The sequence below is a fragment of the Gekko japonicus genome, unplaced genomic scaffold, assembly GCF_001447785.1.
Source record: "Gekko japonicus isolate JY-2015 unplaced genomic scaffold, Gekko_japonicus_V1.1 scaffold187, whole genome shotgun sequence".
NCBI classification, from domain to species: domain Eukaryota; kingdom Metazoa; phylum Chordata; class Lepidosauria; order Squamata; family Gekkonidae; genus Gekko; species Gekko japonicus.
Genome location: NW_015174849.1, coordinates 1,245,701 through 1,259,838, shown reverse-complemented (window position 1 = coordinate 1,259,838; position 14,138 = coordinate 1,245,701). Strand labels below are relative to the sequence as shown.

The 14,138-nt window shown below is 42.1% G+C and overlaps 1 protein-coding gene across 1 annotated transcript in view; it reads right to left on the bottom strand.

The window, feature by feature from the left end:
- Nucleotides 1-14,138, bottom strand: part of BBX (bobby sox homolog (Drosophila)) — a 72,194-nt gene that overhangs the window by 13,359 nt on the left and 44,697 nt on the right. Inside the window, exons 7-10 of the mRNA XM_015424530.1 lie at nt 12,795-12,854; nt 11,631-11,711; nt 5,438-6,344; nt 2,976-3,114 (exon numbers count right to left, since the gene is read on the bottom strand). Coding sequence (XP_015280016.1) covers nt 2,976-3,114; nt 5,438-6,344; nt 11,631-11,711; nt 12,795-12,854 — 1,187 coding nt within the window. The remainder of the gene's footprint in view (nt 1-2,975; nt 3,115-5,437; nt 6,345-11,630; nt 11,712-12,794; nt 12,855-14,138) is intronic.

The window sequence follows — 14,138 nt, the reverse complement described above, 5'->3', positions numbered from 1 at the left end:
AGGAGGATGCCGGTAGCTATGCTGGGCTGAGCAGCAGCAGAGGAGGGCACCAGGCTCATCCCCCACTGCAAGTCTCTCCCTTCACTGAGCCATAAGGGAAATTGCTCCTGCAAGTATTGCAGGTCCCCACTTGTCCCTATTATCTAATTCTCAACATGTCCCCATCAATGGATATATAAATCCAGAGACTGCGTCCTTAAAAGCCCCATGTTTACAGAAAAATCTGAAATATATAAAAAAAGACATTGGGGATTAAAACCCTCCCAAATAACATAAACACCAAGTGCACCTTTAATAAACGAATGCCTTCCCTGTGTTAGATGACCACAAAAATATTACCAGCCTTCAAGCCTTGGTTTCTGTTGGTAAAAAGCAGATGAAGGGGAAGGGCCCTTTCCAGGGCTATTTTGACCTTTTTGTAAGGACTCATCAGGACAGACCCAGCAGCAACCACCGGACAACTTGATCACATGGAACATGCATGACTCACTCAGGCTTGGCTGCTTGTTACTGTTCAACAGCAGCTATTCCACAAAAGCCAGTATTGCATGGTATTTTGAATTTTCAGTCTAGGATCTGGGAGACTCAGGTTCAAATCCCGACTTGGCCATGGAAGCTTACTGGGAGACCTTAGACCAGTCACATATTCTCAACCTAACCTAACTCAGGAGGTTGTAAGGATAAAGAGGAGTAGAGGAACGGGATGTAAACTGCTTTAAGTACCTCCAGGGGGAAAAGGTGGGGTATGAATAAATAAATAATATAGCTGAATATGGGAGGCAGATAAAAGTATGTTGAAGTAGGTGGGTATGAAGGAGACAAGGATATGAGGTCTGCCAAGAGGAGAAAAAGAAGAAATAGTATGCAAAGGGAGAGACAGAGGAAAGTGAGGTGCCCCCTGCAAATTCTTGCCAGTTACCCACTTTACATCAGGGCCTGGTCTGGCTGGCATCCCACATTGAGGCCCAGCCCAGCTGCAGCTGGCAACATGCCCTTGGGCCTGGCATGGTGGCCACTGGACCCAACAATGCAGCAGTTGGCACCACACAATCAGGCTGACCCCAGCCCAGCTGCTGGCATTACACAGAGTAAAGGAGGGAAAGCTGAAGACAGGGGTGCAGACAACGGTAGTCTGGCTGGTTGGTGGGAAGCAGAAGAGGAAGCAGGAAAAGGGGCTTTCAGGGAAGGAGAAGAGGAAATAGTGGGGGAGGGGAAGTGAGATGACCCCCCACAAATCCTTGTGGGTCCCCAGCTTGTTTACAACTGCTTCTACACAAGAGATTGTATGGCTTGTGTCATAAACTCAGTGAGTGAATTGTTCCTTGGAGAGGGGGCTTGAAGGTGTCAGGTCACTTCACGGAAGAGAGTTCTATAATGTAGTGTTACCAATGAGATCTTACACGCACCCACTTTACAAAAGGAGGCAGAGGTACTCAGTAAAGGGCCTCTTCCGTCCATCTTATTGGACAGGTTGTTTCACATGAGAGATGATGGCCTTTCAGATCTCCTGGGCCCAAATCATATATAGATTTACAGGTCAAAACCAGCGCTGTGAACTGAACTCAGAATCAAAATTTCAACTAAATAATGGTAATGATAATAATAAGTTTCGCTGTGCAGGCTTCAACAGAGGGAATCAGAACATTCACCTAGTGCTGGAACTGTCCACAGCAATTAAGTTCACTGTTCCTATCAACCTCTCTCTCCCAAAGACAGCAGCAGCAGCAGCAGCAGCAAGACTCCTCGTTTTCCAACAGGACTACAATTGTGTTGATGCCCTTCCTAGGGAGCGAGGGAACAACGGCACACTGTACCCAGCTTCCATGAGGAACCACCAGGAGGATGGCTTTGCTGTAGCAGTCCATTGGCAAATATTCTATGTATGCTAATGATCTGTGGTTATGCTCACCCTCTGCCACTAGAGGGCTCTCCAGGTCCTCCCTTCAGTCTTTTGGTTCCAGCTTCTTCAGCAACTTCCCCCTCTCCCCTTTACTCTTCCTCCTCTTAGCTCCCTCTCCACATTTTTCTGTTTGTCTCTTCCACTCCCCTCCACTCCCAGGCTTCTCTCTTGCTGACTCCTCCTCCTAGCATTTTATTCCCTACCACACACCAAAGCTCTTCCCACATCCCCTTTTCCTGGCCTGTCAAGGCTTTTCATGACTCCCACAGTCCCAAGGACCACCTGTCTTGGGGCAAGCTGGGTTGGGTTGTTCACAGTACCAGCTAAGGGCTCACTTCTGCTATGATGATTGTCAGCACTGGATTTTCCCTACTGCCCCGGTTTCTCACCAGCTCCTTCCAGCCATCCTGAAGTTTCAGTAGGGACAGAGGTCTAGCCAAGTGGCTGTAATCTAGTACTCTGCTCCATCAAGAAGTTGAAAAGATGACAAACTCTGTTTCATTTCTTAAAAATACTAACCACTGTACTTGTGAGTAGTTCAAACACATAGATATTGACCCCAGACATGTCTCAAATGGGGCAATGCCTCAACTGCAGTGGTGAAGTGGCTCTGATGTAGCAACTACAAAAAGATGCTCCAAGGCCTGATGTGTAGAGGACCAGACAAGAGACCAACCCACAACTTGGTAGTACATGCGAAAGGAAACAAGGCCTGATGTGTAGAGGACCAGACAAGAGACCAACCCACAACTTGGTAGTACATGCGAAAGGTAACAAAAAATTCATCAGAGATTCCTGAAACAACAGTCTGTGCATTACTAGGCAAATGATTCTCTACTCTAATTTTTTCAACCACATCCAAACATCTATATCCTAGCACACAGCGAATGGAATCAGAACTAACAGCTGCATTCTATAGAATTACAATGTTGCATTCATTTATTTTTTCCTCAGATGGGCAAATGAAACATATTTAAACTATAAACCTGCATTTATTTATTTCTATTCACTTTATAAGTAACATGAGAGAGACTTACATATGCGTAATTGAGCACATGTGTGCTACCTCACTTACCCCAAAACGGTTTCTTCCTTTGGCTTAGGTTTTTTAAGCTTCTTGTTTCCACTTGTTACACTTGGGGAAAATGTCCAATTTTCTTCATTCCAGCATCCTTCATGATCAGAGTTGCCACCTTTTCCTGAGCTTCGTTTCCCTAGAAAAGATATTAAAAACTTGACACTTGAAAGGAGGCAATTTTATCATATAGGTTGGGATTTGCAAAACTTCTGTTTATTAAGTTGCCATTTAACATTGCAAATGCTAAGCAACTGCTTATATATTATGAAATGGTATAATTAATTAAATTAGCCCAAATCTCAAAAGAACAAATTTATCCAACCCATCCATTTTTTATCTGTTTGTGCATCCATTGTCCACTGCTAAGCAATGATGTGGGTTTTCTGGGAATACTGGAACTGGAAAATTCTCTGGAAATGTTTCCAATACAAATTAAATTAATTTAAATAATGTTAGCAAAAGAAGGCAAATACTCCATGTACAGGCCTTGACCATGTACAAGCACTGACTTTTTCCATGCTTCATATCCCACAGTTAGCCCATCTAACATGTTACATTTGCAGCACAACAGGCTATTTTTACATCTGTGGGGTGAAAAATTTTCCATGGAAAAATATAACATTGGGAGAATTTCTGGAAATTTTCCCATCCCGTATCACTGCTGCTGAGAAGGAAGGTTGTTGGACAGAGGGGGCAGAGGGAAAGGAAGAATCAATGCTTTGGTTAGGCTATTCACACACATCTGTAGTACAAAGAGCATTTCAACATCCATGCTGACAGATGAACAGTTATATTAACTACATTCTCCTCTAACTGGGAATGGAACTGCTGTGGAATAGAAAGTGGATTGGAAAACCTCCACACCCATAGCTACCATACTGACTAGAGGCAAGAACCTGTCATGTACATGATGGCGACTCTAAACATAAAGCTGGAATATAGAGTAGAAGGAGGAAGTTCCAAAGCGATGAGCACACAGCTTCCTGTCTCTCTCTCTTGGCTAAGGAGGGCAAAGCCTTGAATTAGGTAACAATTGTTCATTACATACAGGGAGAGATCATCATAGCAGCTGAAGAACAGAGCTTCCCCAAAGAATTACTATTTATTAACAGGATTTATAGCCCACCCTTTTCACTGAAATTCAAGGCAGATTACAGAACATGAAAAATAAATAAATTAGACAGCAAAGATCTTTAATAAGCAAAACAATGCAGTGAGACTAGGATTGAAGACATGGAAAACAGTGCAGGTAAACACAAAGAGCCATCTGAGGCAGCAAAACTGTCTGGAGAATGAAGTTTGAGTCCAGCAGCATAGAAGACCAACAAAGTTTTATTCTGGGTATAAGCTTTTGTACGCATGCACACTTCATCAGATCTTTGTTCTACTGCTTCAGACCAACATGGCTACCACCTAAAACTGTCTGAAGTTTGACATACCATACTGAAGAGAGAGTTACAAGGCAGAAAACATTGAATTGCAGTAAAAAGGGGTGATATGTACAGTTAGGGTTGCCAACTCCATGTTGGGAAATTCCTAGGAACTTGGGGATGGAGCCTCAAGAGGGAGGGTTTTGGGGAGTGTTGGGGCCTTAGTGGGGTATAATGTCAGAGTCCAGCCTCCCACGCAGCCATTTTCTCTAGGGATCTCTGTAGTCTGGAGATGAGTGGTAATTCAGATCTCCAGGCCCCACCTGAAGGATGGCAACTCTATGTCCAATAAACCATACTATAATACTTTCCCTTATAGAAGCAATCACCTGAGCTGATAAATTATACTATAGTTCTAATACCTTTATAAGAATTACAAGAACTTCCTCATCGCACAGATCCCCTCCCCCAGGTACCCTCATGGACCCAAGGAAGACCCCACTTTGAGAACCAGTGGTCCAAAGCATACCATGTTGCTCCAGCATCTGCAGCTTCCTTTATATGATAAAGTTAAATCATATAAATGGGATATTGTGAGACATGGAGATATCAAAGGCAGCCTTGGGATATTATGTGCACAGCTATTCCACTTAAGGACCATTCATCAGTTTGATCACCAGGACCAGTGGTTCTAGCAGCTAGGAATGAATGATAAGACTACTATCCATAACACCTCTGCCTTAACTTTTACGGGTACTGAAGTAGTTTTAGCTGCTAAGGCAAACAATTATGGTTATACCATTGAATAAAATATTCCTAGACCTGGGCTTCCTGTTGCATTACTGAAATGGTTTGCTATGTGCCTGTAAGCATTTTCAGGAATAGAGCTAGTTTATAAAGAGCATTGGATAAATGTGAATAACTATACTTGCCAACTAAATCTATCAATTAGTTCTCAATAGTAAAAAAATAAAATAAAAGGCAAAGGGATAGAAAATATTAATTAATTAAACATCTTTTCTTCAAAATTTAACTTTTCCAGCAATTATTATTTGGTTTGGTGAGCAATACACTAAAACTAATGCATACCTCTGTCAACATTGGCACGCAGGGATGTGAGCATGCCTTCTGACACCAGAGTTTTGTATAGAGCACCTTTGCAAGCTCTCTCAGATTTTCTTGAGCCACAGGTCTCTGTTTTTTTGCTACAGTCACTGTCCTCAATTTTGACCTGCTCTGGCAAACTTGGTGGCATCACCTCCTCTGTTGGGGTCAGTGGTTCTGATTTTATGCTTTCAGGAACATCACATTGTAACTCTTTGTGATCTGTAATGTCAAAAAAATCAGGAGGCTTTGATTCTTTGGTGGTCTCTACGCATTTTTCCTTTAGCGCTCTTTTTTCTTTTGACTTCACTTTTTTCTTTGGTGACTTTATGTCAAAGAAATTCCCCTTCGTGGTTGAGGAAAGGCGAACTTTCTTGCCAGGCATTTCCAGAAGCCGCTCTGCCCCCCAGTCCCCTTTTGCAACCGCTTCAATGGTATAAATTACACTCTCAATGTCTGACTCTGAAGACTGCCTCTTTTTGCAAGCCTTCTTAGGGGTACATTTTTCAAGAGTTTGCCGGTCCAGCTTATTTTTCTTCTTCTTCTTTTTTAACTTCTCAGGCTTAATTAAACCCAAGGTGCTGATGTCGGCCATTGTTAACTCATGGGAATGGCATGCAAAGTCCTCTGCCTTTGTGCTACTTAACACTGTGCTGTCCGAAGTAGCATCTGCAACATGACTGCATCTTGCCACCTTCTCTAACACTCCAGGCTTTGTCTTTTCAAGTTCTTGGGCTCTCACTTTCTGAGATTTTTCAGCTTTTACTTTTGCCTTCTCTGGCTCTTCAACCTTCATCTCCTCAGTTTCTTCCAATGCTTTGATAATATTGGAAGCTTCCAGTTTTGCCTTTCCAGGTTCCTGTACTTTTACTTCCTCTGATGCAAGGCACATCTGAAACAAGTTTAAAAAAAATCAATCTCATTTTCCTAACTAAGGCATGAATGACAGTATTACATAAGAGCTTTATGAGCTGAATCCCTTCATTCAGATAGTTTGGCATTCTATGGCCTTTGTATTCTTGGTAATGCTACTAAAAAGACAATGGGTATTAGCAGACTAGGAGCTGCGGTGGCTCAAGTGGCTAAGACGCTGAACTGCAGGCTGTGGAAGGTCGGTAGTTCAGCAGTTTGAGACCTGGGTGCCGCATGATGGAGTGAGCTCCCATCTCTAGCTCCAGCTCCTGCCAACCTAGCAGTTCGAAAGCAAGAAATTGCAAGTAGATAAATAGGTACCACTTCGGTGGGAAGGTAACAGCGTTCCGTGAGCCTTGGTGTTTAGTCATTCCGGCCACATGACCATGGGAAACGTCTTCGGACAGCGCTGGCTCTTTGGCTTTGAAATGGAGATGAGCACCGCAACCCTAGAGTAGGATTCAACTGGCTTTCGAGCAAGGGAACCTTTACCTTTACTTTACTAGCAGACTACCTGTCTATGCACGCTTATGGATAAAATGGTGTTATCTTCTTGTACACCATTTTAATTGGCTTCAAAGAAGAAAAACAATATATGCGATATCTACCTACCTACCTACCTAATTGCAGCCAACTTATGGCAACCCCATGGGGTTTTCAAGGCAAGAGACATACAGAGGAGGTTTGCCATTCCCTGCCTCTGTGTAGCGACCCCAATATTACTTGGTAGTCTCCCATCCAAATACTAACTAATGGGGCTTGCCTGGGCTATCCAGATCAGGGCAAATATACTGTAGCTGGACATATTTCCATGCAAGTGTGCTCAGGATTGGGCCAAATCAGATGTGATACTCGACAAGCTATGAATTAAACTTCCTGATTTATTTTAATGGAAAACAGTAAGTACTTGATGCCTAAGTACAGAAGAGGAAGGGGTTTAACTAACTTACTGCCCTGGCTGTTATTGACCCTGAAACAGAAACATAACAGGCAAAGAAAGAGTCCTAGTGCAGACCATGATGGTGGGTTGTTTCAATCAGAAGTGTTAAATCCACAGTCCAAATAAGTACCGCAAACTGCTCTTATTTATAAAACAACAACAACAAAAATCCCTGGGAAAATCCTGCATGAATTTCCCTGCATGATGTCTGATTTGATCTTTAATCTTGAACAACAATGTGTGTGCTTTCTTCAGCTATATTCTTTTAGTGAATGAAAAACATCACAAAGCTCTGTTATGTGTTTGGAAAACTAAAAGTGTATCACTAGCTCTCTTTAAAAATATATCTAAATCTTTCACAACTCCTTTTTGTTTTTCTGGGGATATGGTGTCTATACAATGAATATGTACAACAGAAAGTTGCTATCCTTCTGAAGCATCTTCAGTATGTTCAGAGCTGGCCTATCCATTAGATACACCTGAGGCACCAGAGGTGGAGGAGTACCAAAAGACCCCAATGTCTAATGGATCACTCAGCTGCATGAATGCACTTGGGTTGCTGGCTGGGATCCCCCCCCCCCCCCCACGGGGTGGGGGGCGGGGGGGTGGAGGGGGCCTCCCATTATATGTCTGTGCGGTACTGCCATGCCATGCCCATACTTTTAAATAATAACTAAATCATAAATCCTCTGCATTTAAATGTATTATAGAAGAAGCAGAAGAAGAGATTGGATTTATACCCCACCCTTCATTACCCGAAGGTGTCTCAGAGCAGCTTACAAACTCCTTTCCCTTCCCCTCCCCACAACAGGCACCCTGTGAGGCAGGTGGAGCTGAGAGAGCTCTGACAGCAACTGCTCTTTTTCAAGAACAGCTGTGCCAAAGTTATGGCTTGCCCAAGGCCAACCAGCCAGGTGCAAGTGGAGGAGTGGGGAATCAAACCCGGTTCTCCCAGATTAGAGTCCGCGCACTTAACCACTACACCAAACTGGCTTCCTTGCCGCAGGGGGAGGGGGGCAAAGAAATTCATGTAGGGTGTCAAATATTGCTGGGCTGGCCCTGAACTTGCCTCAGTGTTCATCTGAAATAGCTATCTACAGAATTATTGGTGTTAAAGTGGTTGCAAAGAACCAGAAGTTCAAAATCAAAACCTGCAATGACTCTCCTTATCTTTTGAAGGTCATGATTCTAGTTACTAGCCCAGGTTGCTAAGCAGATTGAATAATACTATGTTGGTAGAAAATATGTGTCTGAAACACCAGTGGCCTGCAAAAAACCCCAAAAGTTTGTGGAATTATGGTTATGACTTGGCATTGCTGTTCTCCTCCTCCATTGCCTACTTTTTGAGAACACAGTTGTACATCTAATATTCTAATAACGAAGTCGGCCAAACGTGAGGATACTTAAATCCAGGGATTGGAGCTGTGAACGGACAAGATAGATCTTCTACAAACCTGAAAAATGCCCCAGGTTTGCAGAAAAATCTGAAACCTAAAAAAAGAATACATGGCTTTTTACAAAAAAATCCAAAATGATAAAAGGAACACCTGTAGGTTTAAAAAGCAGAAGCCCTCAGTGGGAGTTGCTAGGCAACTACAGCATTTAGGCTTGGTTTTTGTCAATAAAAAGGGGGAGGGGAGCACAGGGCCTTCTCCAGGGCTATTTTGGCTATTTTGAGGGAGTGCTTATCAGGGCCAAACCTGGCAGGAAACAATTGGTAATTGATACCACCCAACTGCATGACTCACGTAAGCTTGACTGCTTGCTACCATCCAATGGCAGACACTCTATTAAAGCCAGTGTAGTGTAGCAGTTAAAGCTTCACAGTAGGGTCTGGGAGACCCAGGTTTAAATCAACAGTCTGCCAGGAAAGCTCACTAGGTGATGTTGTGCCCATCACATGCTTCAGCCTAACCTACCTCACAGGATTATGGTGAAGATAAAAAGGAGGAGAGAGAATGATATAAGCTGCTTTGGTCCCCACTGTAAAGAAAGGCAGGGTAGAAATGAAGCAAATGTTAAATATTGCTGAAGATGGGAGGCAGATAACAGACAGGTTGGTGAATGGCTGAGAAGGAGAGAGTGAGGCATGGAAAGGGGAGAAGACATGGGGATTGCCAGAAGGACAGAAAGGGGAAATAATGTGACAAGGGGAATACAGGGGAAAAGTGATGTCCTCCACAAATCCTTGAGAGCTCCCTCTTATGCAAATGGGCATGTCCCAGTGGAGGGCACCATACAACTCTGACATAGATTCCCTAGGTAGAGGCTTGTGGAGAGGAAAAGCTGAAGTCAGAGGGACAGATAAAGGCAGGTTTGCTGTTTGGTGGGAAGGAGCTGTGTTTTATGTGTTTTATTGTTATAACCTTGGCACATAGTGCCCTTGTCAGCTGCCCTGAGCCTTCGGGATAGGGCGGGATATAAATCCAAACATAAATAAATAAATAATTTGGGAAGACCCTAAATCATAGTACTTCAAAAGAACTAGATGTCCTAGTAAAAGTGTTGTGTGTCCAGGCCACTTATTTTATAAAGTCTTTAGAATCTAAAAACAACTTTTCACTGTTTTGCCTTATATGGAACGAGAATGTGTATGTAAGGGAACTGGGAGACACACACACAGAAAGTGGACTCTCATGTGGTATCAAGGTAAACTGAATTGAACTTTAGAGATCTCTAAATTTTCAGAGAGAGCAATATTCCTGCCTCCTAAAAGTATTCCGTTGCATTAATTTCAGCAAAATGCTGTGAAGATAGACAGGTTCTGTGAATGGAAGACTTGCATACTCTCCAACTTTCCTGTACTGAAATGCAATGTGCTTCTGAATTCTAAGCGTGTTAAGAGGTAAATTATGCACTGGGAATCCGTCGCCCAGACGTGACGTAGGCACGTAGCTGGGCAACACTCTGGTAATGGGACTGGAAACTCGATGGTACCATCGAGTTTCCAGCTCCATTGCTAGAGCGTCGCTCAGCTACGTGCCCAGCATGCTGGCGTCACATCTGGGCGACGGCATGGTGCGGCAGGGATGTGTTCCACCGAGGGATGTTCCGGCCGGGAACCATGTGTCCCCCGCTGATTTGAAGGTAGATACTTGGTAACCCTAAAGGATATGCAGAATGCCTTTTCATTCCCAGTGCATAATTTACCTCTTAACACGCTTAGTGTTAACAGTGTGCTGGAGTCACGTCTGGGCGACAGCATGGTGCGTCGCATTTGTTTTCCGCACGGGAATGTTCCTGACAAGACGCATGTGTCCCCTGCCGATTCAAGGTAAGTACTTGGTAAGCCTAACATCCTTAGAGGAGTTTTATTTCCTGTATTCTAGGCCTCACCCCTTGTACTGAAAATAAGGTTTCCGATGGGGTCTTAGCACAAATTAAACTAGAGGCATGGGCAAGAATAATCAGTGGCACTGTAAGTGGGGTCAGTGCTTAATTTCTCAAGAAAGGCGCCGAGTCTTTAATGTTTATTGGAAAGACACCATTACTTTAGGGTCTGTTTCTTAACTGTGAATGTGTAGAGGAGGCTCTAAATGATGAAGGAAATGCATTTTGCAAGTGGTCAGAGGCACAATTCATCACTCAACAGTTATTTCTGGTTAAGAATTCTGTATCATGGATTCATTTATCTTCAATGACTGTCAGTGGTAAAATGGGAACAATGTTCTGTAATGGTATTAGTACAATATAATACGTTTGTCATATGTACTGGACTTCCAGGTAACATGTGACCTGCCTCACTGCTCCTGTCTTCTGGAGACATCTGCCTGCATACATTTTTGTTCATTTGTTTGGTTTAGCACCATTTAAGATTTGGCTGTATTGGTCCCACCGATATTCAGCAGAGAGTGCCGTGTCCATAGCCCTACTCACTCATTTATATGTGTGTACCCGTTTTTGATTGTAAGAAGTCTGAAAGTATGGGCTTGTATACTTGAAGGATCCCTCCAGGACGCATTCACCTTATTGGCTGAGAATAAAGCCTGATTTGGAATAGCCTTATCAGATTCTATGCCGAGCTTATAATGGAATTTTGCAAAACAGTTTTTAAAAAATAAAATAAAAAAAAGCAGAGGGATAGTTCTTACAACTCCCTTTGCATCTTAACTGTGGGGCTTGGTCCTACAAAGACTGCATGCCTAATGGTTAGAGAAGGTAAAACTTGACTCTTTGCGCCAAAGTGGTAATTTACGCTTCTATAAACAACAATGCTAATTATGACTGTACTACTGCTCTGCCTTCCAGACCTTGGCAACCAGCATCATTCAGCTTCTCTTCTCCAAATGTATCAGTAGTAATTAAGCCCCAGGATTTTAATACTACCTCTGCCAACTGAAACAATGCCGATGTCCCACACTGCTTTGTTAATTCAGAAGGACCTGAATGGGATGTACTTGATGAAATCTAAAGTAGAAACAAAGAAAGTCAGGGATGAAGGGAGATAATATCATAATGTCACTGATGAAATTGTGCCTTTATGCTCAACACAAAATGTCAAAGGAAAATTTTAAGTTCTACAATAATATTTGGAAGAACAATTTAACTGCATGGTATCCAAACAGATAAGTAAGTATGATATAAATATTATGTACATAAATGTTTTCCTAAAGAGTACCAGAGAAGTGCTTTAAAGTGTGGCATTCAGTTTCTGGGGTAAACATTACTGAATTAGGCCATCACTAAGGAGACTTCTAAAATATAGGACTAGGTTTTTTCCCTTGGGTGTAAACTGATAACATCTTCACTGATTGTCTATCGAACTGCGTCAATTTACACCTCTGCTGTGTATAGCAGATAGTTTTGACTCTTTCATTTGCACTTGAAAGGGAGTGGCAAAATGAAAAACAGAGAGCCTTTTTACCAGTGTGATTATGTAACAAAGAACTGGCCACTGTGATTTTGAAAACTGCTGTGCTAATCTGTGTTTATATAATGCATATGTTTACTGAGTACAAGTCAATCCAAGAGCTACTCCACACTTTTAATTTTTGGTGCATAAAACATTTCAGACACTGTTTAAAACACGTTGTTGTGGTGCAGATACCTAGGTGATATGCGATATGTGAAACCTTTCTCATTCGCATCTAACTTTCTCTGGACTGCATCTACAATTTATTTAATCTAATGTTGGCTGCAATATTTCCTGTATGCCAGGTTAAGACTGTCATAAATGATAGATTGGGTCCTTAAAAAAATAATACCATGGTCTGCAACATTTCCCCTCCCCTTTTACTTGCTGTCTTTTGGTCTGGGGGTTAGGTTTCCCGCCCCCCTTCCTGAAATTTTTTACCTACATGTTAATTTATATACAAAAAATATGTTGCAACTGATTAATCTTTGGAATGGTTCTGTGCTTATCGGCAACATCAGTAATTTCTCCAATACCTTGTTGATAAGACACTTCTGGTACCAACTTTGTGCAGTCCTTACTAATTGCAAAATGCTACTAATAAAGCACTCAGGTTTGAGACAAAAAGGAGACCTTACCTCTGCCAACTGGAAGAGTGCTGACTTCCTACAGTGCTTTACTGGTTCAGGATTCATCAACTGTAAAATAATGGAAAAAGATCTAAATTTCAAGCAAAGTTAGGGAGATGCTGATAAACTAAAATGTCTAGAAAGGCAAGTATTTTAAGTGTGGAGAGGCAGATAAGCAGGAAGGAAGTTGCCTTTCAAAACATTTTAATTTGTCATTATCAATGTAACTTATGGTTTTCACTGTGATTAAATATCCTGGTATTTCACTGTAGATCCTGAGATTCCAACTTCTCTATTAGCCACATCTTTAGTTTTGAAAACCATAGCCATTGGGCAAACAAAAAGGTGATAAACACACTAGGACTACAGTGAAGAACTGTGTGTGATTGACAGGAGACTTTTATGCCAGGGCTAAAGCCTGTCCCTTCATAAATGACACGTACACTTGATGGTATCATTCCTTTCACAAAGACTCAATATTATTCTATCCTGCTGTGAAATGAATAAAGAGAAAGGGAACATATGAAGAACACCCAGACTGAACAAAAAAGCTATCTGGGATGGCTGCCAAGAATCCCCAGGCATCTTGGGCCCTGGTGCAATGTGCATTATCGCACAAGACTGTTCCGCTACTGGATTTTTTTGCATGTTTACAGGCACTGCACAGCTTTCACTGCAGTCTGCTATTGACAGCTTAGCCCTTGCAAAGTACAGCAACACTTTCTTCGATGGAGAAACTACAAAGAGTAGCACAGACAATATACAACCAAAAGGGAGGGGGATATTTTTGGCACACTAAATTTGCCAAAGATGTCTTGAGGGGACGGTAAAGTCTGTACTAATAAAAGAAGCACTGGGAGCAATAGGAAGAAGATTTAAGATCCTATAGGCACTGTGATGTGTAGTAGCTCCTTGCCATCTCCAGAATAAAACCACTTCTTCTCTGGTAAAGAAAGATTTGAGTCATTGTGCTGAGTGCTGCTGTAAGTGCTTGGCCTGACAGAAGAGGATATCCCTGGTGAATAAGCAGAAGATATTTTTTAGCACTCAAGTAGCTCTCTCTAAATTCCCTAATCTAAAGAAAATTATTGCATTCTGCTTTGATAGAAAGTACAGCTTTGCTTCTCACATTTTTTTAAAAAAACCTTTGTCTTTCCGAACAGTAGAGAATGGCTTTTTACGTTCCAAAAGAAATATTCTAATTTTTTTAGTGACAGAATTCTAGTTTCACCAGCAAGTACATAGTTGGTTATCAGCATGTATGTACTTCCAGACTACTGGAAGAAGTAGCCCTACATTGATGCACTTTCCTTGTATGAAGTTTTTGAATAAAACTTTATTGGTCTTAAAGGC